Raw genomic sequence first — 21,353 nt, forward strand, 5'->3', positions numbered from 1 at the left:
AGAGGAAAATGATCAGTACTGAAGAGGAAAGTGGCAATAGAAGGATAGAATTTTTCTCAGAGAAGTATTACATTCACAAGTTTCTAAATTGTTAAAAACTTTTATTTGTGACAGTAAAGAAACCATTCAATACCTGATTGACAACACTTCTCTCTTCTCAAAACACTCACACTGTATATGTAGTGTTTCTCAAGTATTGCTGGATTGTTCATTGCATTAAAGTGTAAACAGCTCCATTATTAGACAAACAAGCAATATGTCCATTGCTTACTCCTCTTAATTTCCCAGAAGAGTTTTAACAAAAAGGTAGACAGCGGATTTTTACAACAAAGTATGAACAGAAAACAACTCTGTTTGCATAGTTAGCCTATAGAATTTCAAGCAATGCCCCAGCTCAAGTCTTACCTGCCCTCCTCACTGCACAAAGGCATACATCACAGCACCTTTGAAATCAGAGGCACAAACATTTTTTTTTCTTTTACAATAGGGCTGTGCGGTTCTGTGTTTTATTAGTAAAAAAAATTCCGTAAGACATAGGATTGTGTGTGTTTGTAAATTATATCGCTACAGACTTTTTACATTGAAACTTCAAAGCTGCAACCCCAGTACAAGACAGTGTAATTTAGGTATTTTATTGTCCTCCAACCACTTTAATCCAAATCACGCCATGATAAAGTGATTGAACACCCTGTTAACCAAGCTCTGCAGATGATAGGTTTCTTCCATGTATAACTTCACTGTTCTTGAAAATGAAATTAAAGGGAAAAACAAGAGACAGATTTTTTTTCAAAGCTAGTTATATGAATACAGTAGTATTGTACATTTGCTAAAATCTTCCATTCAGAACTTCCTGGTGTTTAACAAATATTCTGCGCACAGCCCTAGTTTACAGATGGCAATTTAATCATTATATTTTAGTTTAATTTCAAAAATCTATGGCACTCTGCCTTACATTTTAAATAAAAATATATATAATATCTCCCCCTATGCAGGCAAATAACCTTTTTTTAACCAACACAAGGACAACGGAACTTCGGGTCAAGCAGGTTTTCTTTAGCTGAAATGAATGATCCACTGGGAAAGACTTTTTAATAGTATTGCGAAAATATCTAGGAATTATAATTGAAAGACAATGCTTATAACAGTCTTGTTGACCCGTATGCAGCATGCACTACTGCACTGGTAAATATGGAAGAGCTTTAGGAAATAGTTTGATTTTCTGTTTTTGTTTTCAAAATCTCATTTAAAAGTAAAACAAAAATTATTATATTGCAATTTTTACAAACATTCCCTTATTTTTCTGGCATTATATTTAGAACTATATTGCTTTGTTAAAATCTAGGTGCTTCAAATATATAGCTATATATAAACCAAAAGAGCTTATAAAAATCTGGATTTTTTTTTAAGTGTGGGAAAATAAAGTGCAAAAACGTATATATGATAGTTGCTCATATACTGTAAAAACAAACCAAACACGTAGGAACCCAAAGCCTGATCTTAAAAAACCACCCCATTTGATATCAGAAGGAATCAGCTATTATCCAAAACGATTCTCACATTCTATAGAGTGAAATTTACCATGATTAGAACTCAAACAAAAATCATATATAAAATGCACTTACAATACTAGCATGGATCAGAAATGTTACTGCATTATACCCCTGATTTTGTCATTTTTGAGCACTGCATGTTATTTGTATGCTGTATGAACTGAAATTATAGAGACAATTTTTTCTGGAACTTTGTAGATTACAAAAGCCCAGATAGTATTAAAGCTATACAGAATCAACATAAAGATAGTGATTGTATAGTATTAGTCATTAAAATGGTTTCAGATGCAGGAACAGAAGTTCAGTTGTCCGTTGCATGTTGATTGCAAAACAATACAAGTCACTTTAATATCAACATTCATTCACAGACATTTAAGGCAACTGGTTCATGAAATCACTGCTTTTGTAAATGTGAACAGCTAATGACATGGTTTGTTTTATGTACATCAGATCACAACTGTTTAAATGGCAATGGTTCATGGATTATAAACACTGTCTAATTGGTCTAATACCTGTGTGAAAATCTTCTAATTATTTTTCAGCCATTCTCATCACACCTGCACAATAAACTACAACCTGAATATTTCCCTGCAGACTGTATCTGAGGCACAGAAGTCACAAATACAGTTAAAAATACTGCTCATAGAACATCTTTTTGGCAGTTTATGGTTTTGTTACTCTTTATTCCAAAAGAAAATTAAAGATCTTAGACTGAACGTAAACTTAATGGACTAACCAGAATCTATATGTCCATAAACCACCTAGAATCTTTTTGTCAGAACTAAGTTCTGGCATAGAAACATACAGTACTAAGGTAATGACAACTGGTAACAGAACAAAATAGTTTAAGCTATACAAACTCAAATGTCATGGTACTGCTTAGAACACCTTCACTAAAACACTGTGAGCACAGTGCAAAGCAGCACTGCAAGGTGACAAGTCCTCTCTCAATCTTATACTGCACCTGTGATAATCTATTTCATACCTGTGTAGGTTTGCTTGCCATTTTAGGAATGAATTTATTAAGCTGCTTAGTAAATGTTTTAGTCTAAGATGACAATCCTGCTCAGCTTCTTGTAATTCCTATTGCTCATATCAGTAAAAAGGCAACTTGCACATAACCTGTGTCATTTAACAGTAGGCTAATTAAATCACCAAATATTTTGTTTGACTTTGTTTGATGCCTTCTACATACAGCTAACTGCATGACAAGGTTTCTACTGGTGCAACAATAGTTAAAAGGTGACCCAGGAAAGGGAAAAAAATAAAAATAAAAAACGGGCTGTGCCTTTTGCTTCAAAAGGTTTAAACCAAAAATTACATAAGAGTTAAAAGCAGAAATTCAGATCCTGTCTACCCTGGATGAATGAAAATATGGTGCAATTTTGACATTACAAATAAATGAAAATCAAGTGAACTAAAGACAGGATTTTTAGTCAGAATGTTAAACACAACATAAAAATCTAAGTTAACATATATTTAACTCCAAAGCCTAAAGTACACTTTAACAAATTCTGAATCAATCACACCTCCAGCATGGTTGATATGGCTCCCCATCTGTAGCTGAGACTCAGCAAAACCCAGGAAAGATCAGTTGATATTTTGGAAAAAAAAAAACTAGCAGGAAAAGGAAAAAAGCTCCCACTTTAAAAGAAATTAGGCTTGTGCCTTCATTATGCTTCTTTATGGTACACAAACAAGCAAAAGACATTTTGCAAATTCCTTTGCAGGTCACCTTTAACAGAGTTATATGGTATGTCTGATCCACACGTTTACTTCTTAAGGGTGGGCTCTTTCACCTGCATTTCATTTATTGCCCAAATTTGCAGCTTAAAGCAAATGTTTTTGTAGCACAGGCACAGTGGCAAAAAACAGTATAATAGCCGATGGTCAACTCCATTTGGTGAATATACAGTAGCAGCAATTAAGAGGAAAAATACTCTTAACAGCTCAGCACACATCTGGCTTACCCAGATGGGGGTTTTGTAAGAAAAGAATTCAGATCAATAAATAGATTCTCCCTCTCTTCCCCCAATCAAATGGGTTTCTCATGGTGGTGGTTTCAAAAATTGGAGAGACATGGCAGTTGTGTGCAAGCAGAGTTAATAGAACTTGATCCATCTAGCATAAAAGGTGCTTGAGATCTATTTGTCAACACATTTTCCCAATTCTATCATTCCCTTATACCCAAACAGCAGATATGTTCAAATGGATCCAAAATGAGTAAGACCATAGTGACACAAACATGAAATCACCCTTCCCAAACTCCAAAACCTTCTCAGCATAACAAAATGTAATTAATACATCTTAATATAATCAGACAGGACCCCCAGCATTTTTGTTTCAACTGTTTCCTCTGTTACCATATATTACAGTGCTCAATAAAAAAATTTCCTTTTTCCTTTTTAAAGCGTTTAGATGATACAAGACTAAAAGATGTCTGGAAATACACCTTATACAAAAATGAACTTTCATCTTAAAATAACATTCAAAAAGGCACTTCATTCTATAAGAAAAAATTCAGAGTCAGGTCAACTGCTCTAAGCAGAGGGTGAAACTGTCTGCATAGTGGGAAGGGGGAGATATTTGACTGCTGAAATATAACAAGCTTCTTTTTTGGCATGTTTTAAGAAAAGCTGATCCAGTAAAATGTGGCCACTTATGAAAGTCATTAAAAGAGTCCCATTTAAAATATCTTTTTTCTTTTAAAAAAAGGAGTCTGAACACGTGACCTTAGGATGTCAGGCTTCTGAAGGCTAAATAGCATCACTCATGAATGTCCTTCTGTATAATGTAACAGGAAGATCAAGAGTAGCACTTCTGACAGGAGTGGCCTTCTCAAAGCTTATATTTGAAAAAGCTATGACGGAGAGTATCTGTAGCAATTGCAATCAACCTGCAGCAGTCAGATTTAAGGGCTACCTGTTGCAAAGTTTGTGAAGCATACTGTAAACTTCTTCCTCTCTGCTTAGTCCTTCAAAGAAAGGAATAAGATCTAGTAGCTCTGTGTCCGTCATGTCATCAAACCAGGACTGCACAGGCACCTGAACAGAGAAAGAGGCTTTGCTGTATCAAGAGCACATGCACAATTTTCATGTTCCAATAAGTTTACAGGAGGCATGGCACATCCCTTTCAACGTCTTCTGCCCAATCCAGAATAGCCTGAAGGAGGGCGCAGACTATGACTCTACACTGATAGTCTACTTGAAAAAAACCTCAAGTTACAAGTAAGTCTCCTTTTTCCTTAGACTATTGTTGATATAGATGCCCATGCACAAAGCAAGAAACCTTTAAGTAAATATTTGAGCAATGAATACACAACTGCTGTGTACATCTAACTGTACACCAGATTTTGAGGCCAGGTTCAGAGACTAATGCTTCATAAAGGTGTAGAGTGGACAGTAAGAGAAAAAAGTTGTGCATTGCCACTATGGGATCTTACAGATATAACGCATTATAGTCTGTTTTGGATCCACTCACGTACTTTGCTGTGTCCAGGGAATGGAACAGCTACTAGCTTACAGTGTTTTTCCACATATGATTTAATTACTCATAACTTCTTAGCTCTGTATGTCATAACATCAAAGAATGGTCTCAAGCTGGCTTTGAATCTTAACTATCAGCACCAATTTGAGTTGAAGCTCCTGATCACTTCATGCAGAGCTGTTAAACTGAAGCCCTATGTGGCACTAAACAGGTAAGGTATCTCACTCAAGTATCAATGCCAAGCATCAGGATTTGAAGACTAGAGTTCAGAAATTCGATGTTTCAAAACAAATGTTTCTTTAAATCTTCACTTTTTACCATATCAGCTAAAAGCTACACTAAATCTAACAACTGACAATCAAATAATCCTCCAAAAAAAAAAAAAAATCAAGAAAAAACATGCAATGAGCAACTTAAGCATCCCAGCTTGCTGTCCTGGTGGCTGGCAAGAGAGTGGTGGTTGATGGAGAGATCTCTGTTTGTGCAATCACCAAATGCAAAACTTTCCAATAGGTTCCAAGCTTCATGTGGATTGCACAGACACATCCCAAGAGCAAGGATCTCTGGTCTCAGTCACCAAAGAGAAACATGAAGAAATTCCTTGAATGAGAAATATCTATTACTGGCAGTCATAGTACCTCCCAAACCTATCCTCATTCCTTTGCTTTATGTCTAAAGCTGGATGATCTAGTATTTCTAACTACGAAGAGACCTATAACACAGTATGACAGGGTCAGTCCAGATGGCTACAGGAGACCTTTAGAAGGGAAGTAGATTAGGCCTAGATGAAATAGGTCCTTTTGCCAGGGTAAACTGAAAAGGGCTAATCCAGAGCTAGCAGGAACTTTCTACAATCAGTTGGGACAATCAGGCCAATTAAGAGATGTGGAGTCACTAGGAGGTTTCCAGAATCAAGTGAACCAGACTAATCAGGACAGCTGCAGCCAATGAAAAATCAATTGAGACTGGTTAAAAGGGACTCCACTTCTGTTAGCTCACTGTATGAGAAGAGCTGGGGGAGAGAAGGTGCTGAGAAAGGTCTGGGAGAGACAAGTGAGAGCAGGTATCAGCAGGAAGAGCCTATGGGCCATGAAGATGCTCTGGAAGGCTGTAAGTAAGTGGCCCAGAGAAGTATTTCCATTGCAAAGCTGATGCTGGAGACATTGCAGGCAGCTGCTATCACAGTGTCCCGGGGCTGAAAACCAAAGTAGAGTGCAGGCCTGGGCTCCCACCATCACCACCTCACTATCCAGCACAGGAAGAGGACTAATTTTGATAAACGGGTCTGTCCTGCCCTGAATCACTTAAATGGGAGCAGAAACCGTGGAGTTTGGTCTTCTCTCCTTTCCTCATGCTGGCCAATGAAAAGCGTGGCCCAAAGAAGAGCAAGCTGGTGCCCTAGAGAATGTATCTAAATTGAGGGCTGCTGTGAGCCTCTGAGGTGAGCTATCCACCTGCAAGCGCAGGCTCCACAGAAGCAGAGGGGGAGTTCTGTCATAAGAAATACTAATAGGCAGATAGTAACAGAGAGATAGCTATCTTAGTCTGCATCCTAACAAAACAAAAATGCAGTCATGTAGCACTTTCATGACTAACAAAATAATTTATTAGATGATGAGCTTTCATGGGGCAGACCCACCTCTTCAGAGCTGGAGATAGTGTTGTACAGGAAATGTTGCTGAAAGTGTATTCACATGATGATCATATAACACAGAGATACAAAAAATTAAAATAAAAACTGACAAATCAGATACGTAGGACAAAAGGGTGGGAGCGAAGAGAAAATTACTAACTGCTCTCCAGCTCTGAAGAAGTGGGTCTGCGCCATGAAAGCTCATCACCTAAAATTATTTTGTTAGTCTTTAAAGTGCTACATGACTGCATTTTTGTTTTAATATGCAGAGAAGAAAAGGAGGGAAGGAAGCAGCATCAGAAGCTAACCAATTGTCCCCAAACACAATCTTGGTCTGCAATAAAAGGAAATATATAAATACAAAACACAAAAACAAATATTTTTGTGCCAATAAAACCAGTTATTAGCTTGTCTATTAAAACAACATCACTAATATGAAACAATGTTAGAGTACCTAAAGTAGTTCACTTAAGCTGAAAAATCATCTCCAGGTCTTTCAGTGAATATCCTCTAACAATTTGCTAGTCTTTAGAGTGCTACTTGACTGCTTTTTGTTTTGATAGTGTATAGACTAGCACAGCTCCCCCTCTGTTACTATCCTCTAACAACGTGTACTGGGAGTGGTTATAAAGACTATGTGTTGTTTGGTTTTTTCTTCTACACAATTAGCAGTCTCTTCAGAAAGATGCCCAAAGCTAAAAACTGAAGGAGAGCTATGCATAAGAAAGATGAACTGGCAGAATAGTGTGGAGAAGCTTGGCCTACACCTAACTACAGCACAGCTACCACTAGAAACTGATCTTACACTTACAGTTTCAGAGAATGATCATGAAGTTGATGCTAGTTAACATTCTGAAAATAAAGTTACGTACTTAATATTGTCTGAATGTGGAAACCTGACCATGGAAGCCCAAAGAGGGAAAACTTTTATCTGGGACTACTTACTGCATTTTCAGGATGGAAGATGTAAGACGCAGGAGAGTTATCCACTATAATAACTTTACTCAGCTCTCGTCCCAGTCGACTCAGATCCTTTACATAATTTCCTCTGTGGAAAACACAGGATTCTCTGAAGAGTCTCGCCCTGAACACGCCCCATCGATCCAACAAGTCTGCTACTGGATCTGCATACTTAAAGACAGAAGTTGATATGATTCAGAAATTAAACACACTGAAATCATATGTCCGCAGGCATAGCGATGATTCCTAGGATGAAACATTAAGGATAAACAAAAAGGACAATTATAGGCAGAACTACAATCTGCTTTGCTTCAGCTTTTTCCTCCTTAATATTAATTTACAGGCTAACAAAGCTGAGATTATTAAAAAACTGGTACCAGGACTGAAGTGCTATCACCTTTCAGAAAGAAAATAACTTGCACTGTAAATCTTGCTATAATTTACTACTTATTTTAACACAGTTTAAAATGGGCTCTTACATGTGTCCTTTAATTCCTAGAAGAGGATGAATACAGAGATCTCATTTAACACTACTGTAAAAATGCATGAAAAAATAAAGGGAAACCTAGAGCATGTGATACCATTTCCACAGCTACCTGTACCAAATCCAGTTCCCAATACATGAAAAGTCAAGAGTAATGGAAAGTCATCTGACTTGGCTTAATTCATGATGTGCAACAGTCAACATTACATGTTGAGTTGTAATGTCAGCAGGAATCTGAAGATTCCAAAATATACAATCTAGCTGTGAAAGGAATGTCAAAAATATCATTAATAAAAATATTTAATATTGTGTTGGCTTTATTCAAAGGAAAAGAATGCTATCTATCACACCTCAAGGCTAATGTAAATACCACCATAAATGTGGGCATGAATTTTAAGTCAAGACCTGATAGTAATGGCCAAAGAGAATAGGAGGCGAGAGATGCCTGCATAAAACACCAGACTGTAAAAGATGATATCCTCAACAATTACAGTTAGCACAAATTCTCTGGAGAATATGACTGATCATTTCATGTGCCTTTCCCAAATTCAAACAAAAAGCAACACAAATCTTGCTATCAATCAACTTTTTCTTTTTGTAAGCTGTTTCAGGAAAACTAGTGCAAATCCCCTGCTCTGGCACTTTCAGAATGAACTAAACACAAAATTGGTAAGTACATAACCCTGCACCAACAAGGACATGAACTAGGTGATTTAGCAGGATCTTTCCTATCGTCAGAGTCCCAAGTTCCCTTTAAATTTTGTGGTTGTGCACTGAACAGATGCTCAAGGGTGTTATGTATGCCAAGGCATGCATGGATATGCACCACTAATAGAAACACATACTACCCACCGTGAGTAATATTTGAATATCTCCTGGGTGGCCATGCAAGTGCTCAGCTTACAGGAAACACTGGTGGCCAGAGGAGAGGTGGTGACCCTCCCCCAGCTCCAATTCAGTCCTGGTCCTGCTGTGGCCAAGCACCTGTGGTAACATGAGGGGCCTCAAACATAAGCCCATATATCCTAAGGACTGCTATGAGGTCTAAGCCCTAAACCACAATGGTCAAGATTGTGCTAATGCTACGCTCTGAGCAAGAGACAAGCTTTGCGAACAGAAACTGGCATGAACAGGGTTAATGGTATAAAATATTAATGTTATGTCTGCACTAACCCAGAAAATTGACCCCTGTACTTGTGAGATGGGAGGAGTAAGTGAGGTTGACATGAGAAACTCTCCTGTTAACCTTCCCCGTATAGAAAGACAAGTTAGCTGAGTGCAGAAATGTCAATTTTAGCTACGCAATTGCTGTAGCTAGAATTGCGTTATCTGTGGTCTACTTACTTTGCCTAGTGAGATGTAGCCTAAAATGTACTAAGCACAAACTATAAACGCATTTTAAAGTGCTTGTAACAGGACACTTCCTTAAGAAACATCTCAGTACCAACACCACTCCATATATAACAGGAACATACTGGCCCACATTCAGGACAGGGTCTGAACAAACAGCATGATAGAAGTGACCAAACCCTCAAGCACGATGTAACAAGGTAATGGGGTAGGTAATGTCGGAGGGTGGCAGCCTGATACATCAGGAATGATATGTAACTTGTTTGTATATGTGCATAAAAGCGTACCTCACAGTGTTGTCTTTGTCCAACCTCAAGGGCAGTGATGGATTCCATGTCACTGACTGAGTGAAGTCCATTGTTAAGGGGGTACATATGCATAGTGGTTCAGTAAAGTCTATTGACAACTATTCCTGTATTTTGGTTAAGAATAAGCCTGGCTTAAGTGCCTTTGATCTTATCTGATTTTGAGGGCTCTCTTCTAGTCTACCACATTAGCCCCTGGCACGGGGCTAATATGATATACAGGGGACTGCATCCATGTAGCCAAAAGATTATCATTGTGGATGGAGAAAAAGACCTGTCAGGATATCACTCCTGTGACTTCTGACTACAGCAGGGCCTGTCCCACACCTCCAGAGCTGCCATGGTGTGGTGTCCATCACAACCTCAGGGTAGCCTGCATACCAAACTGCTCATCTTTGGCCCCACCTGAGAGCCAGAACCCAAGCCAGAGCCCCCTCTCACCACTACACCACAAACCTGTTTCAGTCCTGAGCCCCTCATCCCTGATCCCACCCTGGAAGCTGCACCCCAGCCAGAGCCCTCACCCCCCTGCACCTGAATGCTCTGTCACAGCTCTGAGCCCTTCATTCCTAGTCTTGCTCCAAAGCATGCACCCCTAACCAGAGCTCAACCCTCTGCCCCAGCCCTGAAATGCCCCCCCACAACATGAACCCGCTGGCCTCACACATCACCTCCATATTAGTGCACATAACAAAATTCCTTCTGAAAATGCATGTGAAAAATTATAGGGAACACTGAGTCTATGAGCCACGAAAAGATCAGAATTTAACTTACTTTATAAGATATATTAAGTGGTAATTTTAAAATTGGTCCTACTAACTGATTTCACTTCAAAATCAAACCCACAAATACAAATACACCAATAATATTGCAGAACTAGAACTACGCTGTCCACTACAAAACTACCTACATGAAACACTATTTCTACCAAAGCCAAACGGGCACAAAATACTGTTGTTCAGATGCTAAATATATCAAACTTTATAAACAGCACTTACTAGTTTCAATCAACATTATAACTGTACAGCCACATCTCAGATATCTGTGTCCTATGGCTTTGCACCAAAGTATTTTCTGAATTAATGGCTGGTTACACATCTTAGATATGCCATACCTTATTTCAAACCCAGCTTTAATATACTGCTTCAAGCAGTACACTATTTGTTCTAATTTCCTACTATAACCATGGTAACTTGTAAGCCTTTCATATTGGCATCATGAGCAATACATGAAGGCTACATTATGAGACAAGCCCATATGTGATACTGTTACCATGGAAACACTTACCCACACACTAGCAGACTGTCAGGAAAAGAAGCAGAAAAGGGGAAAAATTACAATAATTCCAAATGAGGAAACAATCATCCATAGAAAACCCAATGAAAATGTCCACTAACTAGTATTACAAATATTTAAGAGAACGAAGAGATTATGACAAACCTTGGCTAAACTGGCTGTGAAGAGTACACACTCAAAGAGCTCGCCCATCCTCTGGAGAAACTCATCCACATGTGGTCGCTTCAACACATACACCTGGAATGACAACAACTGCTTAGGTCAAATAAGGTTTATGCCAAAATGATTAGAGTCAGCTTCAACTGGTAGGCAGAACTAATATGTGACACAGGAGGTTAGAAGAAGAAAAAGGCTGACATAAGACAAAGAAAACATAATATTCAATAATAAAATATCTGAACATATGTACTTGATAGGCCCATGCTGATTGTACTCTGCTAATAATCTGTCTCCTACTGGAAAGATACATTCTTAAAATGGAAAAAAAAAAAGAAAATGAGAGAAAGCAGACATGTAGCGGGGCACCAAAACAATCAAAATTAGAACACATATTTTAAAAGGTATTTGGATGTTACTATGTCCAACACTGCAATGCCTACCTAATTTAGGAGCCTAAATCTTATTTTCAAAAGACACTCAGTAAACCCCTGACTTACTTGATTTTGACTTACAGGTTTCTTGTATTAACATGAATTGAAATCCAGAATGGTATGTGTGGGGAAGCAGCAGGAGGGGAACTTAACTACAACTGAAGGCCCTGGGTGAATGGGGGCCGTGGAGACCGAGGCAGAAGCCAGCTGTGGCCACCAGCGTGTGCGCATAGGGGGCCCTGACCAGCTTCTGTACCCTTCTGCTGGGCTCTGCTGCATCTCTGACCCTTCTCTGCAAGCTGCTGACCTCTAGCTCTGCCTGTCTGAAAACCGCACCATGGCAGATGAGGCAGTTTTCAGGGGCTTGGCAGCTGCAGTGAAGATAGTGGCGGCTCCACGCACCCATCGGCAGGCACTGCGCTCACACTCAGCACTGCTCATATGCTCAAGCTGCAGCCACTGGTGGCGTGGTGAGGAGCAGTGGTCTGGCAGTGGCCACACAAAAGGGGACCAGGGTGACAAGAGCAGCGAGCACCAGCAGATCAGCTACAATCCACAGCTAGGCACTGGTAGGTGCTGCTGCCCAATCTGCCACTCATAGCCCCGAATGGGGGGGACCCAAAGGCAGCAGGGCACCCTGCTCTCTGGGCTAGCTCAGCAGCAGGGTAACAAGCAGGGTCAGGTAGGCTCTTTGCAAGAGACATGTGGGCAGCTTCTTATATCTGCAGACAACTGGGGAGTGGCGGGGGGAGGGTAGCATGAATTTCCAGGATGCTGGGGCTCCTTGGAGAGCAGGGAGGGGAGGGAGAGAGAAGTTCTGCTAGGAGAGGAAGTTGTGTGACTGGGCCCCATGAATGCACTTGCCAATACTCTGGCATCTTTGGAAAAACTTTGGAGCACAGAAAATCTGTCTCCCTGCGGAGCTCAACTTATGTAAAATTTGACTTACATGTGGTTGCCGAGGAATGTGTGTAAGTCGGGGTGGGGGTCTACTGGACAGGCACTTAAGAGCCAAAACTTCACTCACAGTTGATGAGATTTAGGTTCATATGTACCTCAATCCCTTCTGAAAATGAGATCGAGGCTCCTAAATCAAGGAGACATTGTTAACTGACCATAGCTATTTGTGACTACTTTTAAAAATCTGGTTCTGAGAGCCTTAAAGTAACACAAACCTTCTATGTGTATGTTTCTTCAATTCTTAAACAGTTTGAGAGAAAAATGTCTGAAGGAAAGTTTTATCTTACATTGTAAAGAGTTCTGAAATGGGAACACAACTCAGATATTGATTTCTTCCCTTTCTTCTGTAAATAAAATACTTCTCTTCCATGTTTTTCTGGATGTCAGATAACATACTCTATTGCTGCTTTTTATTGATTTTCCAAATGCATTAATAAGAGGTAGGCTTTCATTTCTTCACTGGAGAAATGAGTTTCCAGCGTATATTTTGAGTGGTATTGGTCATGTAAAAAACCTCTTCAGCTGAGGCCTCATCATAAATATAGCAAATATTCTGGGTTTTCCTCCTTTCAGACAGAAGACACTCCAGCAAAGCCATTTTGCAGCAAGAACCACTTGCTTATTGCTACTGACACAGCTATAAGACACCGACAATATGTTTGGCATTCATATAAAATACAGAGATAAAGACAGCCTCTATTCAGAAAATTTAAAGTCGGAGGGAAACAATAACAACCTGGGAAGATGAAGTGGGGAGTCTGAAAGGTTTATTTAAGAAAATTACATTGACAGAACTAAGTCAGCAATTTGTACAGCAATCAAGTAAGCTACGATGCCGACATTCTCTTAAATGCAAAAGCCTGGTAAATTAAATGTTCTTCTCCTTTTAAAAGGGAATAAGACATTTATCATAAGATAAATACATGCAAAACTTAACTTGATTAATGTCTTTTATGTATTTAAGGGAGTTATACTGGTTAACATATTATCTGCATTAGGTTAAAAGGCAAAAGTGCAGTGAACCCACAGTTCCAAACAGTGAAACTTATGGAAATGCCAGTTTCAACTTCAAAATGTAAACATTAAACAGCTGTTCATTTTTTAATTCTGTTTTTCCCTTTTATGCTACCTGGGCACCTGCCTCTAGATAGTCTCCTCATTACTAATTCAGATGCTTTATTATGTGTGAGAGTTCTGGATAAGGACTAACCATTTCCTGCTTGCACATGTGTGCGTGTGTACAATCTGTCTCTCTCACCCCATCAAACATGGTTCTCCTAAACAAGGTTTCTTAGTTCAGGGTGGGGAGGGTTTTTTTTTTCCCTTTCTCAACAGAAGCTACTTTCTGAAAAGTTATTAGTAGGTGTTGGTATCAACTGCAAACCTGTTGGTAATCCTGAACTACAAAATCTCTTGGTCTACTTTACATGAACTTTTCTCCATTTGATAGAACAGCTCTTCTCTCCTCTGCCTCCTTACATTCTCAGTTACTGTATTATTTTCGTTGTTTCACTAGTTACTGGACTTGAATCTCAATGCAGTGTGGTTATTTGTGGGTTGGCTTTTTTCCTGTTATATGATGCCCTCAATTTAAGTTTCTAGACTGGCTTTTCTCTCAGATTTACAGACTGTCTTCCAGGCAGGAAAAACCCACTTCTTTCATATCTGAACTTCTTGATATGTCATGCTTTGCTAATTACCTCTCTACTTATAACCATTTAAAGAACGATCATTACTTTTTATTAACCTTCTCATGGGCATTAACATTTAAAAGACATTTTCAGGCTTATGCAGGGTTTTTCAATACTGTAATTATTTGTCAGTTATCAGTTTAGAACTGTTACAGGTAGGTGGCTTTAAGTTTAACTACTTAGAGTCTTTTCACAGATAAGTTTTCTATGTCAAGTGAAAGTCATAATTTTGAGGAATAAAATGCTTGCAAACAGAATAGCTTGTTTTATTGTAATGTTAGAAATAATATCATACAGTTGTTTTTTCAAATATTAGTTTTAGAATTTTGGCTCTTCATGCAATAACAGAAAAGTCTGACCAAAACAACTCAAGCACCTGTAATCTTCATTTCGCCAAGTATGCACTTCCCATTAATAGAAGGGGAGGGGAGAGAATAATGTGGATTCTTGAGTCTTCACATATCTGGTTCACTACGTTGTGGTTGTCTCCCAGTGCAAGTAATCAAGAATAGGCCAATTAGATTGCATACAGCCTATCCTGGATTACTTGAACCAGGTCACAGCCTTTTCCAGGAGAATAAATGAAGAACTGTGTCCTTTAGGAAGAGAATGTATTTAAAGTTGTTCCTCAATGGAAAAAAAAATCACACAATATTCTAAGTAAGTTTCCCAAACATTTTTCTTATTTTCATTGTCTATTTTTGCCTTATTAATATACTGTTAAAACGCTGAACAACCAGAAGTTTTACTCACTACAAAGTACATCACCTTTGATCTAAAGTCCAGACCAAGAACTCAGTCTAAAACCAGGCAAAAATCAAATGGTCACTGTCAGTCTTTTGTGCTCTTACTCATTCAAGTGTAGGACACGAACAATGTTAGGTAAGGCCACCAGGATAATGAACAAAGAACTACCTACACTAAGGATCCCTTATAATCATCAAAACCAGGTGGCCCTTTCCAGGCCACGCACCAGGAAGTGACTTCCAGGGAGAGAGCGTCCTGGTTTGGAAAACGTCAAAGTTGCAGCCTGGACAACATTGAGAAGCAATAATTGTATTATATTTTCCAGGCCCATCTCAAGCCTTGGCAAACCTCCTCAAAGTAAATTTAATGAATTCAAAGAAATGTATTTCATTGACCTTGATTTCTGATGAACAATTTGGGCACAGGATTACTTTGATTTGTTCTCTCTTAGATGATTTGTGCCTTTAACAGAATAATTAAGATCTCAGTGTGTCTCTAAAATAATTGGGTTTGTTTAGCTTCGAAAAGAGAAGACTGAGAAGGGACATGATAAGTTTCAAGTACCTAAAAAGGTATTACATGCAGAAGGGAGAAAAATTATTCTTAACCTCTGATGATAGAACAAGAAGCAACAGGCATACACTGTGACAAAGGTGGTTTAGGTTGAATATTAAGAAAAGCTTTCTAACTGTGAGGTGAGTAAGCACTTGAATAAACTGTCTAGGGAGGCTGTGGAATCTCCATAATTGGAGATACCCAAGAACAGGTTAGATAAACATCTGTCCGCGATGATCTAGCTAGAGCTTTGTACTGCTATGCGTGCAGGGGACTGGGCTTTTGGGTTGTCTTTCAGTTCTTGTATTCTAGGGTTGCCAATCAGCATCCCTTCCCCTCAACTGACCAATGGGTGCTAGAGACATTAGGAGGGGGAGGGGTTATTTGATGTCACTCAGGAAATGTTTCCTTCCCTCACTGATGAGGCTGTCCTCTTCCACTGCCAGCCCCATTAAGCTCATCCACTGCCAGCCCCATCAAGTTCACCCTCATCATTGAGGCAAGTAGATGGCTCCCTACTAAAAACCTTCTAATGATTTGTGATTAATTTTTAACAGCCTGGTAAAAACATAAGTATTATCCCCATTTTAGAGATGAAGGAAAGTAACAGTAATTAAATTACTTGCCTGATATAAAGACAACAAGTCTCTGGAAGGGCCAATTATAGAGCTTGTCTCTAGTCTTGTGTCTTCCTCCACTTCATATTATTTATCATACAGATGAAAAGAAATCCACCCCATGGATGCAGTTTTTCAGAACTGCACATGCTTATTATTTGTGCATGCAATCACCAGATCTTAGTGCTTAACTGCAGTAAGTTTATTGCAGAAGTTGGAAGACGTGCAGCAAATGAAGAAGGGGATTCAACAGGCAACTTTAATTCTGTTATTTCTTAATATCTGAGTGTTTGATTTTGGAAACTTATCATATTTCCATCAAGTTGTATAACGTATGAGACTCTGATCTTAACCTACTATTTTTCCTCCAACTGACATTTCAAAATCAGACTATATTCTTCAGACAGGCATTGTGTTAACCTATGTGTTTATACAACTCCCAGCACCAAGAAATCCTTGTCCTTGTGTGGGCCCTTAGATATGACCACAACAAGAATAATCATAAAATAACAAATATACATGCTTCGGCCCCTGGTAAATGAATGAAGAATAATGAAAAATTAACAATCCTAAGCACTGAAGTTCTCTACCACAGAACAGGAATATAACCACTTCCGGCAGAGGAACCTCCATTCTAAAGGATATTTCAGTCTCTTGCCTATTTAATCTTTGGCCTCTAAAATGTTTAACGTATGTGCCAAGTGGTGACAGTTGTGTGAACAGTTTTCACAATATATACACTTCCATTTTAGGAATCAGACTAAGCCTACTATCTTATTTTACAGGCTACTAAACAGTCTTCAGATAAATAGTGACACAACAATATTTGAACATGCAATAAGTAAACTTATTATTCAAGACTGCTTGCTATAGTAGTATAGCCATGTTGTCTCTCATATCCTGGTACCAAAGTGAGATAATCTCTTTTATTGGACCAAACTCTCCTGGTGAAGTAGATGAGCTTTTGAACTACACAGAGCTCCTCTTCAGGCTGAATTATATTTGTATATACACAATCAGCACTTTTGTTTGTAAAAAATGAGGAGCCGGTAAGGCTCCTCACCTTCTCCCACCCTTGGTTCCTGTGGCTCGGGCTACCAGAGGAGCAGCAGGATCCGCAGGTCCCAGCCTCAGCTGTTCTGCGGGAAGCAGGAGCTCTGGCTCCCAGCCCTGCTCTGCTGTGAAGCCTCTGGCTCCCAGCCCCACGGCAGCCTCTTGGCTCCTGCACTGCTGTGGGGCTGGCAGGTGTGCCCGCTCCTGCTGTGGGGCTGGGAGGGGTTCCAGCTCCTGGCCCCATGCTCCTGTGCAGCTGGGGGTGCTCTGACAGCCTACAGCTGGGAGCTTGCTAGGGCACTCAGCCCTGCTGGCAGCCCCAGCTGCAGGAACCCTGGGGAGGAGGTGCTGGGTATGCAGTACTGGCACATACTGACACTAAAAAAGCCCTGTACAAAAGCAAAAATGTAATCAGTTATATATGCAATCTAGCATGTAACCTATTCTAACCACCAAAAGACATTTTAACCAATTTGAAGGCTCAACTCATCAGCAAATTAGAATCAAGAACTAGGGGTCACCAAATGAAATTAATAAGCAACAGGTTTAAAACAAACAATAGGAAATATTTTTTCCACACAACACACAGTTAACCTGTGGAACTCCTTGCCGGAAAATGTTGAAGACCAAGAGTATAGCAGAGTTTAAAAAAGAACTAGATAAATTCATGGGGGATAGGTCCATCAACGGCTATTAGCCAGGATGGGCATGGATGGTATCCTTAGCCTCTGTTTGCAAGAGGTTGGAAATGGATGACAGGGAATTGATCACTTGATGATTACAAGTTCTGTTCATTCCCTTGGGGCACCTGCCATTGGCCACTGTCAGAAGACAGAATACTGGGCTTGATGGGCCGATGGTCTGACCCAGTATGGCTGTTCTTATGTTCTGATCCAAGTTCATAGTTAATATTAACTGCATTGTTTGAGCTTGTCTGGTGGGACAAACTTAGGCATATTATTTATGTGGGCCAAGATTTTTAAAAGCGATTAGTGATTTTGAGAGCCTTCATTTTTCAATGCCCAATCTCAGTCACCTTTAAATGGGCCTGCTTTTCAGAGAATTTGTGTTCAGCATGTTTTGAAAATCAATCTCAGTTAAGGTAGAAGTCCCCAAAACTGAGGTACCCCAAATCACTAGTCACTTTTGAAAATCTTTTTTTTATGTTAACTTAAATAGGCTAGATGCCCGAAAGAGACAGACTTAAGAATGTAAAATCTAAATACAGACAAAAGGTAAAGGGTGAAAGGATGGAATATAAAAGCAAAAATGCTTGGCACACATCGTAATTCTATTTTGCACAGTTAACTGTTTTTACAAAATGTTTGTTTATAGGGAACTGCAATTTGTAATCTGCCTCTGTTAATCTGTGCTTTCAGGGAATGACAAATGCCTCAGAAATAGATGTTACCCGCACAGACAGTGTTTGCAAATATGGCATTAGATCACTTCCTGCTTGGAGAAGCTTAGAATCCAAAAGAGGAGTTGGAATTAATGTTAAAATCCTGGGGAGAAGATTCTAGAAAGAGTTTTGAAGCAGTTAGAGGGATATGCTTGCACACAGCAATTTAGCTTTTGTTTTTGCTGAAGTTTGACAATATCTGTTCCCTCTGAACTTTAGTCAATCCAGAATACAGTACTTGATAAATTTCAGTTTAAGGTTACTGAATAATGTGCTTAATTTCAGATTACTCTCAGCTTTTAGCATAAGTAAAAGCATTACACAACTGATTTTTGATGTACAAGCTCCCGTTTGTAATTTTCTAAGGGCAGTAAATTAAGCCACTAAATTGGCTATTCAGAAAATGACTCAAAACATTCAGCAATTGTATGCATTATAAAGTAAATATAAATTTATTGATGATAAAATCTGCAGATGACAAAGATTATCAGAGTATTAAATAATGCTCAGGATACAAAAAGAGGCAGTCCTGAAGCACCTTACAGACTACCAATTTATTTATTAGGCAATGTGTTTTTGACAGCGCGATCTAGATTGTAGATACATTCAGCCAAATGCAACGTTACATATTTAGAAAGAAAAAATAAGGCCATTCCTACAGCACTGGGAAATACATCCTGGAAAAGAAAATTAAGGAATCATAGTACACAAAATATTGGCCTGTGATAAAGGAGTTCCTTCTGACCTTATACTCTATAATGTATGAACAAATTAGAGTCTGATTTAACAGCAATGCTTACCTGATGTATGGTTCCATCAATTTCAACAGGAACGATAAAGTCAGCATTACTAATAGGCTAGAAAGACAGACACACAAGGAAGTAAGGTAATATTTTCGAAACACACATGTAAATACTAATAGAGGGGGAGCTTTTCAAATGCATCAACAGCAGTCATGTTCCTAACTTCCAATGAAAACTCAAAGATGAGCCTTTGGAAATCCCTCTCCCACAGAGAATATAAAAAGCCGGAAAAACTGACTATTTTGACATTGAAAACTAAAACCTTCATAGAGGACAGACTGAATATACATTTCACAGCAATTTCAGTATGACTAACCTCAGATTTTGCATAGGGCCTGGGATTGTTTTGCACTACATGCAAAGTATATCCCTGATTTAACAGACTCTTTTTAATATTTGTTTCTATTATCTCATGATAGGGATTTTTCATACACAATTTGCTGAACTGACATTTCTGATGACCCTTTCACCACCCCATTTCAAAGCACCATTCCTCTCCCCATCCTTCAGTGTTAGTCTATCTTCACAAAACAAAGAAGCTGTCCCATAGCATCTTAAAGACTAACTATTATTTCTTAGGTGATGAGATTTCATGGGACAGACCTACTTCTTCAGATCTGGAGAATAACTGGTAACTGAGGGAAAAAGAATTAAAAAAAGGCAGTAAAAATATTAAGGAAAAAACCTAACGAATCAGCTAGATGGGGGGAAAGGAAGGGAGGTGGGGAAGGAAGAGAAAAAAATTATTTGCAAGTGTTTATTAAGTTAAGTGGGATGTATTTAAACATAACAGAACAGCCACGACAAAGGCTGCTCAAATATGCTGAAGAAGCAAACAGGGAAAATGAGAAATATTCCCTCAGGAAGTTGTTTTCAAAAAGGAACACCAAAACAAAAACAAAAAGTGTACCTCTAGTGACTGTTAAACAAAAGCACCTGCAGCTATGTGAAGCTATCTCATTGTAAAATTATTGTTATATATTTTAAAAGTATAGTAATGCCTTTTATGTAGTGTCTTTCATATTGAAAATTCTCAACATATTTTTATGCTGTCACACACAACCTCCTCACGTCAAAGTAGCTAACCTCTGGGGCAGAATGCAGTTAGTGAGGCTATGTCTACATGAGCTTGGAAGATTGAACCACTCAGGGTCAATCTTCTGGGGTTCGATTTTGTGCATCTGGTAGGGACATGAGGGATCAGTCTCTCAGGAGTCGTAGTTGACCTCTGTACTCCTTGCGAGATGTGAAAAGCAAGGGAGGTTGAGGGGAGAAGTTCTCCTGTTGACCTTGTTCAGTAAAGATGGCCAAGTAAGCTGAGCACAGATACACAATTCTAGCTATGGCAGCTGCACAGCTAGAATCAACGTATCTGCAGTCAATTTACTTTACCTAGTTTAGACATAGCCTGAGAAACACAGCAAACTGCCCTAGGGTATTTTAGTGAAGAATACTCCAATTAACAGAAACTGCAGGAGGAATGTTGGTAGTTGGAATTCAATTAATCAAACAGCACATACAACAGTTATTAACTGTACCCTTGTGAAAACTATCACAAGCTCTTTAGCAACCAGAAGCAGCCAAGGACCTGATCTCCAATGAAAGGCAGCATGTTCAACACCACAAATCTCACCAGCAGCATTGCACTGGAAAGAGTGCCAGTTATAGAATAACTAAAGCCACTTTAACATTTGGCTTTCCTCTTCCACACTGCTGTCCCAGAACTTCGCAACCGCAGCTGAGATTGATGCCATCAGAGGTAACAACGCTTCAGCATATTAACAAAACAAAAAGCAGTCAAGTAGCACTTTGAAGACTAGCAAAATAATTTATTAGGTGAGCTTTTGTGGGACAGAGCCATTTCTCCAGTG

The 21,353-nt window shown here is 39.0% G+C and overlaps 1 protein-coding gene across 3 annotated transcripts in view; it reads right to left on the reverse strand.

Moving 5' to 3' along the window:
• Window positions 1-361: 361 nt before the first annotated feature.
• Window positions 362-21,353, reverse strand: part of CTDSPL (CTD small phosphatase like) — a 133,855-nt gene continuing 112,863 nt past the window's right edge. For all 3 annotated transcript variants that reach the window (XM_074985168.1, XM_074985167.1, XM_074985169.1), the window contains 4 exons: window positions 19,480-19,536; window positions 11,209-11,301; window positions 7,615-7,800; window positions 362-4,594 (listed from right to left, as the gene is read on the reverse strand). In XM_074985168.1, the coding sequence (XP_074841269.1) occupies window positions 4,469-4,594; window positions 7,615-7,800; window positions 11,209-11,301; window positions 19,480-19,536 (462 nt within the window). In that variant the 3' untranslated portion in view covers window positions 362-4,468. The remainder of the gene's footprint in view (window positions 4,595-7,614; window positions 7,801-11,208; window positions 11,302-19,479; window positions 19,537-21,353) is intronic.

The sequence above is a fragment of the Carettochelys insculpta genome, chromosome 2 (genome assembly GCF_033958435.1).
Source record: "Carettochelys insculpta isolate YL-2023 chromosome 2, ASM3395843v1, whole genome shotgun sequence".
Classification (NCBI taxonomy): domain Eukaryota; kingdom Metazoa; phylum Chordata; order Testudines; family Carettochelyidae; genus Carettochelys; species Carettochelys insculpta.